Consider the following 18,546-nt stretch of genomic DNA (forward strand, 5'->3'; position numbering starts at 1 on the left):
CGGGATCAAAGCAGAGGGGCTGGAAATGCGTTGCCTTCCCCCAACCCCCCCAAAAAGTCACTCCCTCTTCTTCTGTCCCCCCACCTTTGGAGATCTGCCTCTGCCCTCCTGCCACTCACCTCTCCACGCACTGAGATCTTTTTTCCCTTCCTTCCTCCTCCTGTTTTTTGTTGGTTTTGGGTTTTTTTTCCCTGCAGGCGAATTCAAAACCAAACCCCACCCCCAACGGGGAAAAAAAACCTCGAGTGTTTTCCATCCAGCCAAAAAAAAACAGCACTTTATTTGGCCCCTCTAGCAAACCAAGCACTCGGTCACTTTAACCCTTTGATGCATTTGCAGACGGTTTCCCTTTTACAGGGTGGGGAGCCCGAGGGCCGTATTCCCTTCTGGGCAGCCTTCCGGGGGCCACATGTCAATGATGGGCGGGGCCTGGGGCAATTGCGGACTGGGGAATGAATGAAAGCTTCACCTCTCGACTGGTAGGCTAGCTTCCACGTGGCTGGTGCCCACTGGGGCTGGTAGGGCGGAAACCGAGGAGCCCAACAGTAGGTGGCGCCAGAGAGGCAGTGGCAGGCAGAGCCAACCAATTCTAGGGTTGCCCCCATCCTCCTACCTGCTGAATTCCGCAAGGGGCAACACTGAGAGGAGGAAACCGACAGACAGCAGTTCTCTTTGGCTTGGTTGAAAGAAAAAAGGCAGGCAGGTGGGGGCCACCTGGCACTGGTGGGGCAGTGCCCCATTTGCCCTCATGGACCAGCATCTCCACAGAGGGGAGCAGTCTGGGAAGAGTCCTGAGGGTCAGAGAGGACTGGAGGGCCAAATTTGCCTCCAGGGCCTGCACACACACACACACACACACACCATCCCAGCATTTATGTGCTTATTTCATTATTATTTTTTAAAGTTCTAATCTAGATAAAAGCACAAACGGTGACATAAAAAAAGGAATGGAAAATAGAGAAAACAAGGGAAAAGAGAAAGAAGTAGTGGGAGAAAAAGAAGAAAGAAATGAAAATAAAGAGCTTGCAATTCCGTGTCTATCAGCTATTTGTAAACTCATCCATGCGTAACAAAACCACTTTCTATAAACCAACATGATATTCACTGCTTCCTTCCTTTTTAAAAGCTCAAGGAAAAGGGAGGGCAGAGACCAAGCCTCCCTTTCATGCTCCACGGTCTGGCCAGGGAGTTAAGGCCTGGCTGCGGTTACTTAGTATAGCCTGTTCACCGCAGGCATTTGGTGGCGGAAGAATATTCCTCTTGGCAATCCCGTGATCACTGGATTGAAGCATGTTTTTAACTGGAATTGTTTTTAGGCGTTTCAGAATGTTTTTGATGCGCTTTGGTTTTTACATTCTGAAACAATTCTCCGCTGCAACAAAGGAGATCGATGTGAAAATGTGGAAGCAAAGCAAATTTCCCCACACCTTCAATGTGGGGTTCCGGAGGGCTCAGTCCTATCTCCCATGTTGTTTAACATCTACATGAAACCACTGGGTGGTTTGGAGTAGTTGTCAGCAGCATGCTGATGACACTCAGCTCCATTTCTTCTTTCTGTCTGCAGGTGAGGCAGTGGAAGTGCTGGACCAGTGTCTTGCCTTCGTAATGGACTGGATGAGAGCCAACAAACTGAAGCTCAATCCAGATAAAGTTGAGGCTCTGTTAGTGGGTGGTTCCCTAGACCAGATAGATGGCTGGGAGGTCGCCTGCTCTTGATGGGGTTACACTTCCTCTGGAGGAGCAGGTTCGTCGCTAGGAGGTGCTCCTGGATCCTTTGCTGTCCCTCAAGGCTCAGGTGGCCTCAGCTTAGGCTGGTGGCTCAGCTACATCCCTTTCTGTACAGGGATAGCCTAACTACTGTTGTTGATGCTCTCGTAACCTCAAGGTTAGATTACCGCAATGTGTTACATGTAGAGCTGCGTCTGTAGATGATTTGGAAACTTTAGCTAGTGCAGAATTCAGCGGCCAGGTTGCTCACTGGAGCAAGACGGTTTGAGCATATTACACTGATCCTGGTTCAACTGGCTACCAATTAGTTTCCGGGCCCAATTCAAAGTGCTGGTTCTGAGCTGTAAAGACTTAAATGGCTCAGAACCACAATACGTCTTTCCATATGAACCTATCTGGACCCTGAGATCATCTTCTGAGGCCCTCTTTCGTGTGCCTCCTCCTCGAGAGGTCTGGAGGGTGGCAACACGAGAACGGGGCCTTCTCTGTGGTGGCTCCCTGTCTGTGGAATGCTCTCCCCAGGAATGTTCGCCTTTCTAAGCAGGCCTTTGGTTGATTTAATTGACATCCTATGCCTTTTTAAAATGTGGGTTTTTTTGGAGGGGGGTTTATTGGGCTGTTGTTGTTTTTATTTTGATTACTGATTTTGTGGTTTTATATTTTGATTTTATTCTGTAAAACGCCCTGAGACCTGCGGGTAAATAATAATAATAATAATAATAATAATAATAATAATAATATGTTTGATGTATGTAGCAAGATTGGAAATTGGATGGAATCCGTTCTGGAAGTCCGTTTGACTTCCAAAACATTTGGAGACCAAAACGCAGCTTTTGATTGGGTGCTGGAAACTCCCATAGCCAATTGGAAGCCGTGGAAGCTGCACCGGACATTCAGCTTCCAAAAATTGTTTGAAAACCGGAACACTCACCTCCGGGTTTCGATCATTCGCGAGCCGATTTGTTCGGGAACCAAGGCAGTAGGTCCAAGGTACGACTGTATTATTTCCCCTCTGGACCATCTGTTTGGCTTTCATTCCAGTCTGCCCATAGAAACACCAATTTGTCCCAAAAGCTTTTGTTACAATCTGAGCATGTATACCAGGGTTGGCAAACTTTTTCAAGCCAAGGGCCAAGTTCCTTGGCAACCTTCCAAAGGCCGCATTCTGGTGTTGGTGGGAACAGAGGCAAAAGAGCGCAGAGCAGCAAGTGCCCATTCTACCTACGGATGGGAGGGTAGTTTTGGCACAAACAGCCTCTCCATCTTTCCTCCAGGCCAGCAAGAGATGCTGACAGATTTTAAGGACACTTCCTGCCCAAGGAGGGGGGGCGGGGAGGAAATCAGTTTGTGAAACTGGGCCAGGGAGGAGTAGCAGGAGTATGGCATGGGGAAAACGTCAAGGACCAGGTAGAGAGACCTGAAGAGCTGTATTTTGTTTCCAGGCCTTGGGTGCTATCAAGAAATAATTTATTTCTTTGCCCTAGTGACTCTGGGTGGCTCCCAACAGAATACTAAAAACACAATAAAACATCAAACTTTAAAAACTTCCCTAAACAGGGCTGCCTTCAGATGTCTTCTAAAAGTCAGGTAGTTGTTTATTTCCTTGACATCTAAAGGGAAGGCATTCCACAGGGCAGGTGCCACTACTGAGAAGGCCCTCTGCCTGGTTCCCTGTAGCTTAACTTCTTGCAGTGAGGGAACCACCAGAAGGCCCTCAAACTGGACCTCAGTGTCCAGGCTGAACGATGGGGGTGGAGACGCTCCTTCTAGTATACAGAGCAGAAGCCTGTATGCCTTTCCTTCTGTAAAAGTGTCTAATAAGATAGCAACTATGATTGCCCCATGTCTATGTTTGCTCCACAGGACTCTGAAACATGGGGAGGCAAACGAAGGCCCGCGGGCCGGATCCGGTCCAATTGTCTTCTCAATCCAGCCCACAGACGGTCCGGGAATCAGTGTGTTTTTACATGAGTAGAATGTGTGCTTTTATTTAAAATGCATCTCTGGGTTATTTGTGGGGCATAGGAATTCATTCCCTTTCCCCCCTTCAAAATATAGTCCAGCCCCCGACAAGGTCTGAGAGAAAGGTTTGCTGACCCCTGCTCTACACTGTGAAACAGGGTTGTGATCTCACTATAAAGCTTTTCTTCCCAAACTCGAAACATTCGCACCGTTCGCTCCCTGCGTGAATTCTCACACACTGGATAAGACCTGATTGATCACCAAAGTTCTTGCTGCCGTCGGGAAGCTGGCCTGATCTTTCCCCGTGTGGATTTTCTGGTGCGAAGCCAGACAGTCCCCCCATCTGAAGCTCTTCCCGCACTCGGAGCACTGGTTTGGTTTGTCCCCTGTGTGGCGTCTCTGGTGCCTCAGAAGGTCCGAGTTCTGGCTGAAGCTCTTCTCGCACTCCAAGCACTTGTAGGGCTTCTCCCTCGTGTGGATCCTCTGGTGCCGAGTGAGGCTGGACTGAGCGCTCAAGCTGATGCCACCGTCGGCACAGCTGAACGGCTTCTGCCCTGTGTGCACCCTCAAATGCCGGCTAAGGATCGATTTGCGGAGGAAAGTCTTGCCGCAGTTTGAGCAGTTGTAGAGTTTTCCCCGCCTGTGGATTCTCTGATGTGAAATCAGGTTCGCTTTGTGGTTGAAGCTCTTTCCACAGTCCAGGTATTTATATGGCACTTCCCCATCACGGTGTCTTCGATGCTGAGCCAAGCTTTTTCCAACCCTCAAGTTTTTATTTGGTTTCTCCTGGGTGGGAGCACAGAGGCACTTGGCGCTTCTCGTTTCTCTGTGTTTTTCCTGCCGGGTTGGGATTCCTTTCAGGTCCATGCCCTGACAAGCAGTAGGTTTAGCCTTATCCTCCGCCTGAGCCTCCCCCTCCTGCATCTCTGAATCACTTTGATCCTGGAGTTTCTCTTTACATCCTAATGACGTCCCACATATTTCGCCGTTTACCTTCCTGCCAGACCGGTACCTATTTATCTACTTGCACTTTGACGTGCTTTCGAACTGCTAGGTGGGCAGGAGCAGGGACCAAGCAACGGGAGCTCACCCTGTCGCAGGGATTCGAACCGCCGAACTTCTGATCAGCAAGCCGTAGGCTCAATAGGACATCCCTATTTTCATCGGAGAAATGTTGGAGGGTATGTTGAAGTCTTCTTCGACTTATAAACAAAACTGTATTGAGACTTGCACCAGACTTTTGCCTTACTCAGGTCTTACAGTTTCTTATGAAAGGTTTCTTTCTGTTCCTCACAGGGAGCTCCTGTGCAGGTTTCTCACTATTAGCATTTAGGGATCTTCCTCTGTCTGTTTCACTTCAGACAGATCACACTGACACAACACTGCCATCAGCAGCATCCGGAGAAGCCTCTCTCAGCAGCCCTTCTCTCCATCACACACACAGAGAGAGAAATCAGAAGGGCAGTTAAAAAATGACAGTTACTGGAATAACAGTCACAACCGAATGGAATGCGACTCGTGTGACTCATAGTCAGCCAATCATATGAGAGCTACTGCCGGGGGGGGGGTGGGCAGGGGAACCATGTTAAAAGTGCATAGTGATTTAACATAAGCAAACATTTCCATTTCAGGAAATTAAATCATTATCCTTAACAACCCCCACATACATTAAAACCAAGAAGAGAAATACATTAAAAAAAGCTCACCCACATTTAAAAGACTACATATGAGAAAAAGGAAGCAGAAGTAGATGTTTTTCTGGAACTCTCTAGTTTTCTCCATAATCCAGCGCATGTTTGCAATTTGGTCTGTGGTTCCTCTGCCCCTTCGAAATCCAGCTTGCACTTCTGGGATTTCTCGGTCCACATACTGGTTAAGCCTGCCTTGTAGAATTTTAAGCATAACCTTGCTAGCGTGTGAAATGAGTGCAATTGTGCGGTAGTTGGAGCATTCTTTGGCACTGCCCTTCTTTGGGATTGGGATGTAGACTGATCTTCTGCAATCCTCTGGCCACTGCCGAGTTTTCCAAATTTGCTGGCATATTGAGTGTAGCACCTTAACAGCATCACCTTTTAAAATTTTAAATAGTTCAGCTGGAATATCATCACTTCCACTGGCCTTGTTATTAGCAGCGCTTTCTAAGGCCCAAGTTTCTAAGACTTCACTCTCCAGGATGTCTGGCTCAAGGTCAGCAACCACACTACCTGGGGTATATGAGACATCCATATATTTCTGGTATAATTCCTCTGTGTATTCTTGCCACCTCTTCTTGATGTCTTCTGCTTCTGTTAGGTCCTCACCACTTTTGTCCTTTTTTATGGTAATCTTTGTACAAATAATAAACATTAATAATAAAAAATACATAAACACACACACAATGAGCTGAGAAGGAGCAGAGTCTTCGTTCCCTTTAAGCATCTTCCTCAGATCAGGAATTGCTCTTCCACATTCCCAAACCTCTAAAGAGCTGGCTGTGATGACATAGTGGTGATGGAAAAGCACTCTGTTCATGCCCAGAGGTTATGAAGAGCTGTGTTTTCCGAATGGCTTTGGGGCCTTTCGGACTGGTGGGTTTTGTGTGGTTGTGTTCTGCAACCCATGCGTGACCTAGGCCACATTCACACCATACATTTATCGTGCCTTGAAACCACTTTAAACAGTCACAGCTCCTCCTAAAGAGCTTGGGGATTTGCAGTTTATTAAGGGTGCTGAGAGATGTTAGGAGACCCCACTACTTCCCTCACAGAGCTAGATTTCCCAGAGTGGTTCCACAAAATTTTCCTCTTTACAGGGAGCAGTGTGATCTACAGGAGGGGCTCTCTTGCAACTTCCAAAGATTTCAAAAGCCCACTCTGAAGTAACTCAGAACAGGGCTTTTATTTTGGCTACCCCTGTACTGTGGAATAATAATAATAATAATAATAATAATAATAATAATAATAATAATAATTTTTTTTTGTACCCCGCCCATCTGGCAGTGTTTCCCCAGCCACTCTGGGCGGCCTCCAACAAAGACCAAAAATACACCAAAATTGTATCTGCACTTTCCCAAAAGAGTTGAAGACATTTTTGCTCTTACAGTCTTTGTTCCTACAGCTAGATAAATGGGTATTTTCATAGAATCATAGAACTGTAAAGTTGCTTTTGTGTTTTTAACTGTTTTCAAGTTATCTTATTTGCAAATCGCCTTGAGGCAGTGGTTTAGAAGGTGGTGACAACAACAACAACAACAACAACAATAATAATAATAATAATAATAATAATAATTTATATCCCACCCTCCCCAGCCGAAGCCGGGCTCAGAGCAGCTAACAACAATAAATCTAAATCTAAAATCAATTCATTCTAAAATCAATTCAAAATCAAATTAATGGCAACCATTGGGCTAGAGTTCTATGAGGATTACCAAAGGAGGGGGTCAGGCTGTGCCTTGGCCAAAGGCCAGGTGGAACAGCTCTGTCTTGCAGGCCCTGCGGAAAGATGTCAAGTCCCGCAGGGCCCTAGTCTCTTGTGACAGAGCGTTCCACCAGATCGGAGCCACAGCCGAAAAAGCCCTGGCTCTGGTTGAGGCCAGCCTAACCTCTCTGTGGCCCAGGACCTCCAAGATGTTTTTGTTTGAAGACCGTAAGGTCCTCTGTGGGACATACCAGGAGAGGCGGTCCCATAGGTACGAGGGTCCTAGGCCGTATAGGGCTTTAAAGGTTAAAACCAGCACCTTAAACCTGATCCTGTACTCCACCGGGTGAATGTGATCCCGCGGCGACAAGCCGTAAGGAGTCTCGCCGCGGCATTCTGCACCTGCTTGAGTTTCTGGGTCAGTCTCAAGGGCAATGTGTATTATTATATAATAATACACATTTTAGGACACACTGCTTTGTTGGAGAACTGTGATGCAAAATTTAGAGAAGTGCAGATTTTGAAAGATGTTTTCTGTGTTTCGTATGCCTGTGGGGTAACTTCACCTTTAAGTATGAATTGAATCAGATGTCTCCTGTATCTCTAGCTGTATACAAGGTCTGGGATTGGAAGTCACCTGCCTCCGTGTGTGCCAGTCACTGGGGAAGAGAAGGGAAAGTGAGCCCCTGCGCATGTCCCACTTTTGAGCTTCCTGTTGACATCTGGCTGGAACCAGGAAGTTGGACTCGACTGGCTTTTGGCCTGATCTTGCAAGGCTCCTCTGACGTTCTTAGAAGAGGAGACCGAAAGGAGACCATGTCACCTGCAGGTGGCCTTTTCTCTAAACTAGCAAAGTTCCAAATGCTGCAACTTTTCCTCAGAAACCTTTCCACACCACCCCCTGCCAACTGAGCATTCACCTTGGTCCTCACTGAGTCTACCCCTCCCACCAATTTCCCTCTGCCAAACATTTGTTGCATTTCTTTTCTTTTTTTTTACAAAAATATTTATATTTATTTCTAGAACCGTAACAGCAATGCGAACAAAGCAATTATCCTGGCAAATATGATAGCCCGTTTTGGCCACCGAAAACCCTTGGAGAGTGAATTCTCTCTCAGCCAGCAGGATCAACACACAGTGTTGGAAAGAACTAAAGGAAATGCAACGTATTCTCTTCCGTATCGTCTCTAGCTAGTGCGGCAACTCAGTGTGGACGGGTCGAAGGGGCAGAGTCTGGAAATAGTTAAGATGGCTTTTCCTGGGTGGTGTCCTGGATCGTGGGTGGGAGGGATTCCTTCTCCTATTGATCTCTTAAAAGTTTCACCCAGAACAGGTCCCAAGTCTGAAATCTGGAGCATCTTCTTTGCAATGCAAAGGTATAATTTCCCTACAAAGCTGGGAATGTCTGCCGCCGGAAACGCTGGAGAGCCTTGCTGACCAGTGTAGCCAACAACAAAAAAGGTGGAAAAAACCTCTGCTATAAGGGAACTTCCCAAGTTTCCTATCAGTGCTATGGATTAAGTTATTTTAAACCTACGCAAAGGCCGTAGCTTAGTGGTTTGAGCATTTGATTGCTTACGAAAGGTCCCAGGTTCAGACCTCTGTCTCCAGGTTAAGACAGATATGCTCCTTGCCTGAAATCCTGGAGAGAGGCTGCCAGTCCGTGTGGGCATAGCCAAGCTATACAGACCAGTGGCCTGACTCAGGTTCATATGTCCCAAGGGTCTCATGTTCTTTTTTCCAGTAGTCCTCAGCCAATTCCTCCCACCTATTTTGCTTGCATGGGACGCAGGTGGCGCTGTGGGTTAAAGCCTCAGCGCCTAGGACTTGCCGATCGAAAGGTCGGCGGTTCGAATCCCTGCGGCGGGGTGCGCTCCCGCTGCTCGGTCCCAGCGCCTGCCAACCTAGCAGTTCGAAAGCTCCTCCGGGTGCAAGTAGATAAATAGGGACCGCTTACCAGCGGGAAGGTAAACGGCGTTTCCGTGTGCGGCTCTTGCTCGCCAGAGCAGCAATGTCACGCTGGCCACGTGACCCGGAAGTGTCTCCGGACAGCGCTGGCCCTTGGCCTCTTAAGTGAGATGGGCGCACAACCCCAGAGTCTGTCAAGACTGGCCCGTACGGGCAGGGGTACCTTTACCTTTACTATTTTGCTTGCATACTGCAATGGTCTCCTCCATCGCGGCAAGGAGGCATTTCAGGCCAATGCGGCGGCGCTTTCCCCGCAATCCGAGCGTGCGCACGGGTCCTCCGCCACGTGGACCCGCCTGTGTCTGCTGAGGCTGAACCGCTGCCGGAACCTCTTGCCGCACTGGGGGCACTCGTACGGCTTCTCCTCCGTGTGCGTCCTCTGGTGGCGCTTGCAGTCCGAGCTGCAGGCGAAGGTCTTTCCACACTCGGAGCACACGTATGGCTTCTCGCCGGTGCGCGGCCAGCCCCGATCTGTAGAGGAAACACTTCCCGCAGTCCAAGCACCGGTGTCGCTTCCCTCTCTTGCACATCCGACTGTACTTCGCGGGGGAGGAGCTGTGTGCAAAGCTTTTTCCATAAGCGCCGTACAGGTTTTGCCGCTTGCCGACAGAGGGTCTCTGCTGGACGGCAAGTCCTCCAAGGTCCATGTGGCCTTCGCTGGAAGGAAGAGGCCCACCTGCCCTCTCTTCCGGGTGGGTTTCCTGCTGGGATTCCGCTTTGTGCTGACTCTTAGAAACATTGGCCTGCCCATGGCCCCAGTCTTCCGGGCAGGCTGTCGTCGCCCCGCATGGCTGTGCTTTTCCTGAATCTTCCGGCACATGCTTTCCCCCCACATCTAGAGTCAACCATCCTTGACCACCTGGAGAAACGAGAAAACCCCAATATCACTTACTCCCAGGACTTCAGGGGGTGGTGGGAAAGGAAAAGTAAAAGCAAGGAACGAAGGTGGTTAGGTGGAAGACAGGACAACAGGAACTTCCCATCCCCACATATGAAAACGAGTCTCTGATGTAGCAGGTTGTGGGACTCTCTGGCCTTCCAGATGTTGCTGAACCACAAAGCCCATCATCCCAGGCCATGGACTCAGTCCAGAGACAGGAAGCTTTTAATTAACAATGAAGAGAACACAGGCTTGAATGGGATTGTCTTGTGTGCATACATGATAGAAGGATTTTCTCCATGGGCATGTGGAATCCACAATTGGGTTTACAATTCCAGCCCCAAAGAGATCACTGGTGATGCTGATGGGAGTTGTAGTTCAACGACATCTGGAAGGCCAAAATCTCCCCACTTCTGTAGTGAAGAAACAGCTCTGCTGTGTGATATCAACGAAACTTTTGCAGAAAGCAATGAGGACTTCTGGGAGAAAACTACACGAGTTTAGATGCGCCAGGAACTCTAATTATGGTTGGTTTTAGCTAAGGAGGCTGGGGGAGAAATATAATCATGTTCAAATTAGAATCCATTTAATTTGCCTGTTCCAAAACAATACATGAACACAGCCACCCTTCAAAGTTTGCACTTCTGAGAGCCTTGCAATGCTGTTCTGCAGCCCCAAAATGCATACAAAAAATACATATACTAGGATAAAGTGTACACACAACGCTGCACACTTTAGTGAAGATAAGGCACACAAATGCTTTATGTTAGGCAATATTTGTTTTGCGAAAACATGTACATGTTCCCTTTACAGAAGGGAAGGAGCCACAGTCAGAGAAGAAGTCAGGGAGCACCCCAGAACCTGGCCCCCCAGAGGCTGTGTCACTCCTTACCCAACAGGCTGGCTTCTTCTCCACTGTCGTCTTCCTGCTTGATCTCCATGGATGGTGGCACCTGCTCGGCGTCACACAGAGCCTGGCTTGCCTCAAAGGAACTCCCAGCTGCATCCTCAAATGTTACCTGCACCGGCAAAAGGGAATTCTTTCAGGGGAGAGTGGGGTTGGTGGTGCAGCCACCAGCAGGTGGGCTAACCATTTAGCACTGGCAGCCAGGGCCTTCTCAGTGGTGGCTCCATTCCACTTGTGGAATGCCCTCCCTAGCAGAGTGCATCACTGCTAAAATCCAGGAGGAAATTTTATGCTGCCCTCCTGCCATCCATTCTTTTATTAGCCATGAGTATTTGCCACTCTTTTTAAAATGCCTTTTTTGATGTCCTTTGTGTCTTTCAAATATATTTATTTTTTCTGGGTTTTTTAAATCCTTTTGGAAGGAAGGGTGTGTATGTGTGTGTGTGTGTGTGTGTGTGTGTGTAAACACTATCTGCCAAGTTGAACAACCCCAGTCACTGGAAGAAGAGACAAAGAAAATGACTAATTAGTTAGAATCATAGAACTGCTCAAGCCCCTCATGGTGGTATTCTGCATAGCCGTCAACTTTTCCTTTTTTTAAAGGGAAATTTCCTTATTCTGAATAGGATTCCTCGCAAAAAAAGGGAGAAGTTGACAGCTATGTGCAGTAGCTGCAGGTTATGGAGAGTCTTCAAGGGCAGCCCCACAAAGAGTGCACTAAAGTAGTCTAACTGGAGGGAACGATGTCCAGGGCCATGGAGAATTCTGGCATAGTTATGTCAGTCCAAGAAATACATAGTTCAATGCAGCTTACCATTCATTTTTTCCTCCCCACCCCCTACATTGGGATGGGTAGAGAATTCAACCTATGTCCCATCACTTAACCTACAACCAAGTACCAGGAAAACACCTTTACCTGCTTCTCACATCTCTCAGCCTCTCGTTGCATCTGCAGGATATCCTCCGCCAGGGCCACCACCTGGGCACAGGTCTCGGGGCTACACTCCCTCACCCAGCTCTGCATCTCGGGCGGCAGGATGGCCAGGAACTGCTCCAGGATCAGCAGCTCCAGGATCTGCTCCTTCGAGAGCCTCTCCACCTTCAGCCACCCCCGGCACAGATCCTGGAGATGGCCGTAGGCCCCTCGGGGTCCCTCGGCCTCCTGGTAGCAGAACCGCCTGAAGCGTTGGCGCCGCTCTTCCCTGCTCATGGCGTCCCCTCTCAAGATGGCCGCCTTCACTTTCCCATAATCCTCTCTGTCTCCAGCCTCCAAGCTGTTGAAGGCCCGCTCGGCTTCCCCACTGAGGGCCGGCCAGAGTTGGGCCACCCACTCTTCCCTGGGCCACCGGCAGGCTTTGGCCACTTGCTCAAAGGAGGCCAGGAAGCCCTTCGTGTCCACCCAGGGCGAGGGCTCATCTGGCAACAGTCCGAGTGGGGAGACTCCATTTTCCTCAGGAACTCCTGCCATTGGGCTTCCCAATGTTGTAACAGGCCCTCATGCTGCTCTTGTTTAACTTGGTGGAGAGGTATCCATTGCACAAATTCTCTCCCAGCCTTGTTTGCATGGAGGACTTTTCCTTCCCACTGTGATCCCAGCCCTCGTGTGAGGCCTGCTGGGTCTTGCACCTCCATTTTGTTTTCCGAGTGGCCGTCTCAGTTGGCGTAGAAAATGCTAGAATCCACAGGGGGAGACGCAGTCTTTGAAACAGGCACCGTGGTCTCCTCCTTAGGGAAGAAAGATGTAAAGAGAGGGAAAGAAATGGATTTTACATCCCTTTATTTATTTTCCCCCCAATACTTTTTATTGCTTTTTTGTAACAACAACAAAAAACGAAGATCATGGCCACTGGTCCCATCACCTCCTGGCAAATAGAAGGAGAAGAAATGGAGGCAGTGAGAGATTTTACTTTCTTGGGCTCCATGATCACTGCAGATGGTGACAGCAGCCAGGAAATTAAGAGACGCCTGCTTCTTGGGAGGAAAGCAATGACAAACCTAGACAGCATCTTAAAAAGTAGAGACATCACCTTGCCAACAAAGGTCCGTATAGTAAAAGCTATGGTTTTCCCAGTAGTGATGTATGGAAGCGAGAGCTGGACCATAAAGAAGGCAGATCGCCGAAGAATTGATTCCTTTGAATTATGGTGCTGGAGGAGACTCTTGAGAGTCCCATGGACTGCAAGAAGAACAAACCGATCCATTCTTAAGGAAATCAGCCCTGAGTGCTCACTGGAAGGACAGATCCTGAAGCTGAGGCTCCAATACTTTGGCCACCTCATGAGAAGAGAAGACTCCCTGGAAAAGACCCTGATGTTGGGAAAGATGGAGGGCACAAGGAGAAGGGGACGACAGAGGACGAGATGGTTGGATAGTGTCTTCGAAGCTACAAACATGAGTCTGACCAAACTGCGGGAGGCAGTGGAAGACAGGAGGGCCTGGCGTGCTCTGATCCATGGGGTCACGAAGAGTCGGACACGACTAAACGACTAAACAACAACAACAACAACAAATAAAACAAATACTCTTACATTCAAAAATTTGTATGTCTTCTTATTTCTTATTGCACCGGGACTTCCTTCCATCCCTTCAACGGTTTTCATGTCTCAAATCTTTTCTTACAGTTTCTTATTTACACGCCATCCACATCACAAGATTTACATTAATCCTGCTACAGTTTTTAAATTCTTACAATTACTCCGTATATATTCAACAAATTTACTCCAATCCTTTTTGAACTTTGCTTCTTTTTGGTTCTGAATCTTATAAGTCAATTTCGCCAGTTCTATGTATTCAAACATTTTTGTCTGCCACTCCATTAAAATTGGGATTTCTCGGGAATTTTACATCCCTTTAAAGGGCCACACCATGCGTTTAAAGCATAGGCTAAGGGTTTTGGGAATGGAAGCTCTGAGACGAGGAAACTGCAGTTCCCAGGATGTCATGTGCTTTACATGTACGTTGAATGGCGCTTTAAAGGTATACAGTGAATCTGCTTACTGCTTTGCCATAAAAAAGTCACATGGGGTCTGCAACAAAATGTTAAGACCATGCCATAGGCCTGTTTTAGGGTGCCGAGCCAGCCATGCCCTTCACCATGGGACTCCATTCCATTTCTGGAATGAATTAATATGTTTAATTTCGAAAGGAAAAGATCTAAGGATGTTAATGTTCAAGTTAAACTTTGTAAGTATTGTGATCTGGAAAACCGTTAAAAGGACATGCAATGAAATCCAACCAAGGGGAAGCGAGGAAGTCACTTAACAATGTTAATACGTGTAATTTTTTAATAAGGTTATTAATTATGTTTGTTTGTTTTATGTGTTTGTTTATAATTTTGTGAAAACCAATACACTTTTTTGAAAAAAAAAAATAAAAAATAAAACCCAGGAGAGCTGCTTGCTGCCAGCCCGTGCAGACAATCTTTAGCTAGATGGACCAGTCAAGATAAAGACTCTTATCTAGAGTAAAGAATGAATTTGCTAAATTAATTTTAAAGTGGAATACAAGAAAGGAAGGCGGGTGGAAGTCAGGAAAATAAGGTTATGAAGGATATGAATTTGAAAAGAACTCTTTTTTAAAAAATCTTTTTTATGTTATTTTTTTTTAAAGTTTTTTTTATGTTTGTAATAGTTTTCTTTTTCTGGTTTTGGCTGTGTTTTAATTGCTTGTTTTTGTTGTCTATGTTTGTTGTTCTATTGGAATTTTTCTCTTTGTAAAACTTAATAAAATATTATTTTTTTTAAAAAAAAGATAAAGACTCTTATCTGTCAAGATAACGACTCTGGACAGGTTTCCCTCAAGAGCTGATCTGGGCTTGCAGAGGAAGAGCATCTCCCCTCTGCGCCCTCCTGCAATCCCTGCGCAGGTTTACTCCCAAGTAAATTGCAAACATGCGCTGGATTATGGAGAAAGCTAGAGAGTTCCAGAAAGACATTTACTTCTGCTTCATTGACTATGCAAAAGCCTTTGACTGTGTCGACCATGGCAAACTATGGCAAGTTCTTAAAGAAATGGGAGTGCCTGATCACCTCATCTGTCTCCTGAGAAATCTCTATGTGGGACAAGAAGCTACAGTTAGAACTGGATATGGAACAACTGACTGGTTCAAAATTGGGAAAGGAGTACAACAAGGCTGCATTTTGTCTCCCTGCTTATTTAACTTATATGCAGAATTCATCATGCGAAAGGCTGGGCTGGATGAATCCCTAGCCGGAATTAAGATTGCCGGAAGAAATATCAACAACCTCAGATATGCAGATGACACAACCTTGATGGCAGAAAGTGAGGAGGAATTAAAGAACCTTTTATTGAGGGTGAAAGAGGAGAGTGCAAAATATGGTCTGAAGCTCAACATCAAAAAAACGAAGATCATGGCTACTGGTCCCATCACCTCCTGGCAAATAGAAGGGGAAGAAATGGAGGCAGTGAGAGATTTTACTTTCTTGGGCTCCATGATCACTGCAGATGGTGACAGCAGCCACGAAATTAAAAGACGCCTGCTTCTTGGGAGAAGGGCAATGACAGGCCTAGACAGCATCTTGAGAAGTAGAGACATCACCTTGCCAACAAAGGTCCGTATAGTTCAAGCTCTGGTTTTCCCAGTAGTGATGTATGGAAGTGAGAGCTGGACCATAAAGAAGGCTGATCGCCGAAGAATTGATGCTTTTGAATTATGGTGCTGGAGGAGACTCTTGAGAGTCCCATGGACTGCAAGAAGATCCAACCTCTCCATTCTGAAGGAAATCAGCCCTGAGTGCTCACTGGAAGGACAGATTGTGAAGCTGAGGCTCCAGTACTTTGGCCACCTCATGAGAAGAGAAGACTCCCTGGAGAAGACCCTGATGTTGGGAAAGATGGAGGGCACAAGGAGAAGGGGGCGACAGAGGACGAGATGGTTGGATAGTGTTTTCGAGGTTACCAGCATGAGTCTGACCAAGCTGCGGGGGGCAGTGGGAGACAGGAGTGCCTGGCGTTCTCTGGTCCATGGGGTCACCAAGAGTCGGACACGACTAAACGACTAAACAACAACAACAAACCTAAGCAGCAGTGTTATCAGAAGAGCAAAAGTAATATCACAGACACGGGCTTGAGGAGGAACGAGGCCCTAGAGTCATCTGTCAGTGTCAGCAAATTCCTTCACACGTCTTGCCAGACATCTTGACTCTTACGACATCCTTGCAGCCAGGAGTTTCTTTACACTTACGTTTACTGCCCTGTGAGCTATCTTTCAATGTATTCAATCTGTAGGTTTATATGTCACAGCTGCCAATGTGACCCTTAGTATTTCACAAAGTGCTTCAAGGATTTCACATGTATTCTTGTAACCCTTAACACCAACCCTGTAATGTGGGCCAGGATTATCCCATTGACTCCCACATTTCTGCGATTGAGGGTGTCTTGGCTAAAGTCACCTAGCGGGTTCATAGCAGAGGTGAGATGTGGAAAAGGGAATTGCTGATCCTTAGCTCAGCCTCTTAGTGGCGATGCTTTTATTTAAAAATAAATAAGAAACTGAGTCTGGCTCTCAATCCATTTACCCTTGCATTTAACACAGTGCCTGGTTCTGCTAAAACCGATTCATTTTAATGCTAAACGACTAAACAACAACAAACCCCATGGAAGTCGGCCGCGGCTTGACCAGTGCGATTGCAGCCTGCGATTTCCCACTGCACTTCTCCCTCTCGGAGGCATCAGCGCCCCTTCACCCTTTTTTGCACGCTCTCCTCTGCACGCCTTGCTTTTCTTGCACCCGGATCCTGTTCTCTGCCTCCGATGAGGGAAACTCAAAGCAATTTCAGGCAAGGAGGGGGGAGATTTTCGGTGCTTTTTTCTTTTTGGACACACATTGCCATCACACACCCACCCACTTCCATTTCTCGGTGCTCTCTAGGAATAAGGGGGGAAGTCTTTCTCATTTTAACCCCGTGCTTTCCGGAGAAGAGTGCCTGATCTTAGGAAAGGCTCCTGCTTTGTTTTTTGATTTTATTGAAATCTATCAGAAATGCAAATTAATTTTTTAAGAAAAAGAAAAAGAAAGGCTCCTGCGTGATCCAACAAGAGAGGTTTTGCCTGTTGTCTGATGGGCTGTGTGTATGTTTTGAAAGCTATAAAGCTTGAAAAACAAAGAACAAATGTACAGAAACCAACCTCAGAAATAAAGCACGTTTTTAACATAAAAACTAAAAGCTGCAGAAAGATGTTAGGAAGCCCTTCCTGGAGCAACGATTCCCAGCATTCCCTGGGAAGAGGGATCAATTGTTAAGCCATCTTGGGAACTGTAGCGCCATGAGGGGGAGTGTGCTAACAACTCCCAGCATCCTTAAGAAACTACAGTTCCCATGATACAATGAAGGAAGCCATCACTGTTTAATGTGGTATGAGACTGCTTTAACTGTATCCTGGAGGCTGGCCTAGATGGGCCTTTGCCCCAGCAGAGCTCTGCTTATGCTTTGATGTTCTTCTGCTACTGAAGTTATGCCCAGCCCAGTACCACTGCTTCCCTAACACCCCAGCTCACCCTGCTACGCTTGTAATAACCGGTTTTTAAAAAAGGTAAAGGACACCTGGACAGTTAAGTCCAGTCAAAGATGACTCTGGGGTTGCGGCGCTCATCTAGCTTTCAGGCCGAGGGAGCCAGCATTTGTCCACAGACAGCTTTCTGGGTCATGTGGCCAGCATGAGAAAACCACTTCTGGCACAAGGGGACTCCGTGGCGGAAACCAGAGCGCACCGGAACGCAGTTTCCCTTCCTGCCAGAGCAGTACCTATTTATCTGCTTGCACTGGTGTGCTTTCGAACTGCTAGGTAGGCAGGAGCTGAGACAGAGCAACGGGAGCTCATCCCGTCGCAGGGATTCGAACTGCCGATCTTCTGATTGGCAAGCCCAAGAAGCTCTGTGGTTTAGACCACAGCGCCAGTGCTGCTCATTGCATGCTCCTTTGTGCTGATCCTCTTCCCTCATTGATGGAGAACTGGAAATTCCAATTGTTGTGGGACTCCGACCACCATCATCCCTGACCGTTCGCCATTCTGGCTGGGAGCTGATGGGAGTCAGAGTCCCACAACAGCCAGAGACCCACTGCAGGTTCCTTTGTTGCTGTAAAGCTCTTGCGGGCGTGCCCTGATGTACGTCAGAAATCACGCCAGCCAGCGGCATGGAAGCGTAGAATTGTGGACTTGGAAGGGATCTAGTCCACGGGAAGGCAAACTAAGGCCCGGGGGCTGGATCTGGCCCAATCACCTTCTAAATCTGGCCCACAGACGGTCTGGGAATCAGCGTGCTTTTACATGAGTAGAATGTGTGCTTTTGTTTTAAATGCATCTCTGGGTTATTTGTGGGGCATAGGAATTCGTTCATTATTATTTTCCAAAATATAGTTGGCCCTCCACAAGGTCTCAGGGACAGTGGACCGGCCCCCTGCTGAAAGTTTGCTGACCCCTGATCTAGTCCAACCCCCTGCAATACAGCTGTCCCATGCGGGGATTGGACTTGCAACCTTGTGTTCTCTCATAGCTCTGCTTGGAGATGCTTGGGCTGAACATGGAAGCTTCAGGGGGCCAAACATATGCTCCACCCCAAGGAAGCGCCATTTAATGGGCGCCATTAGAGCTTTCCCAGGGGGAGATCGGTGAGCTCACCTTCCGCTGCTAAAAGTCCTCACGGTTGACCACAAAGGGACTTCAGGAACATGACTTGAGATGGGAG

The 18,546-nt window shown here is 47.4% G+C and overlaps 2 protein-coding genes across 3 annotated transcripts in view; both read right to left on the reverse strand.

Annotated features, from left to right (window-relative positions):
* Positions 1 to 18,546, reverse strand: part of LOC307208548 (zinc finger protein 500-like) — a 77,047-nt gene that overhangs the window by 10,801 nt on the left and 47,700 nt on the right. The window contains exon 1 of one of the 2 annotated variants that reach the window (XM_079963239.1): positions 120 to 1,272. The exons of the other annotated variant lie outside the window; for it this stretch is intronic. The gene's annotated coding sequence lies outside the window, so the exon portion shown is untranslated. Of the gene's footprint in view, positions 1 to 119; positions 1,273 to 18,546 lie in introns of those variants that run through there. 2 annotated transcript variants of the gene reach the window in all.
* Positions 3,775 to 16,638, reverse strand: LOC307209837 (uncharacterized protein). The gene is given in 7 exon segments (XM_079965201.1): positions 3,775 to 4,687; positions 7,724 to 7,745; positions 9,218 to 9,913; positions 10,827 to 10,953; positions 11,758 to 12,275; positions 12,278 to 12,560; positions 16,559 to 16,638. Coding segments are annotated over 6 exon segments (2,325 nt in total). The 5' UTR covers positions 12,474 to 12,560; positions 16,559 to 16,638; the 3' UTR covers positions 3,775 to 3,921.

This window comes from Podarcis cretensis, assembly GCF_951804945.1.
Source record: "Podarcis cretensis genome assembly, chromosome: 2".
In the NCBI taxonomy this organism is placed as follows: Eukaryota; Metazoa; Chordata; class Lepidosauria; order Squamata; family Lacertidae; genus Podarcis; species Podarcis cretensis.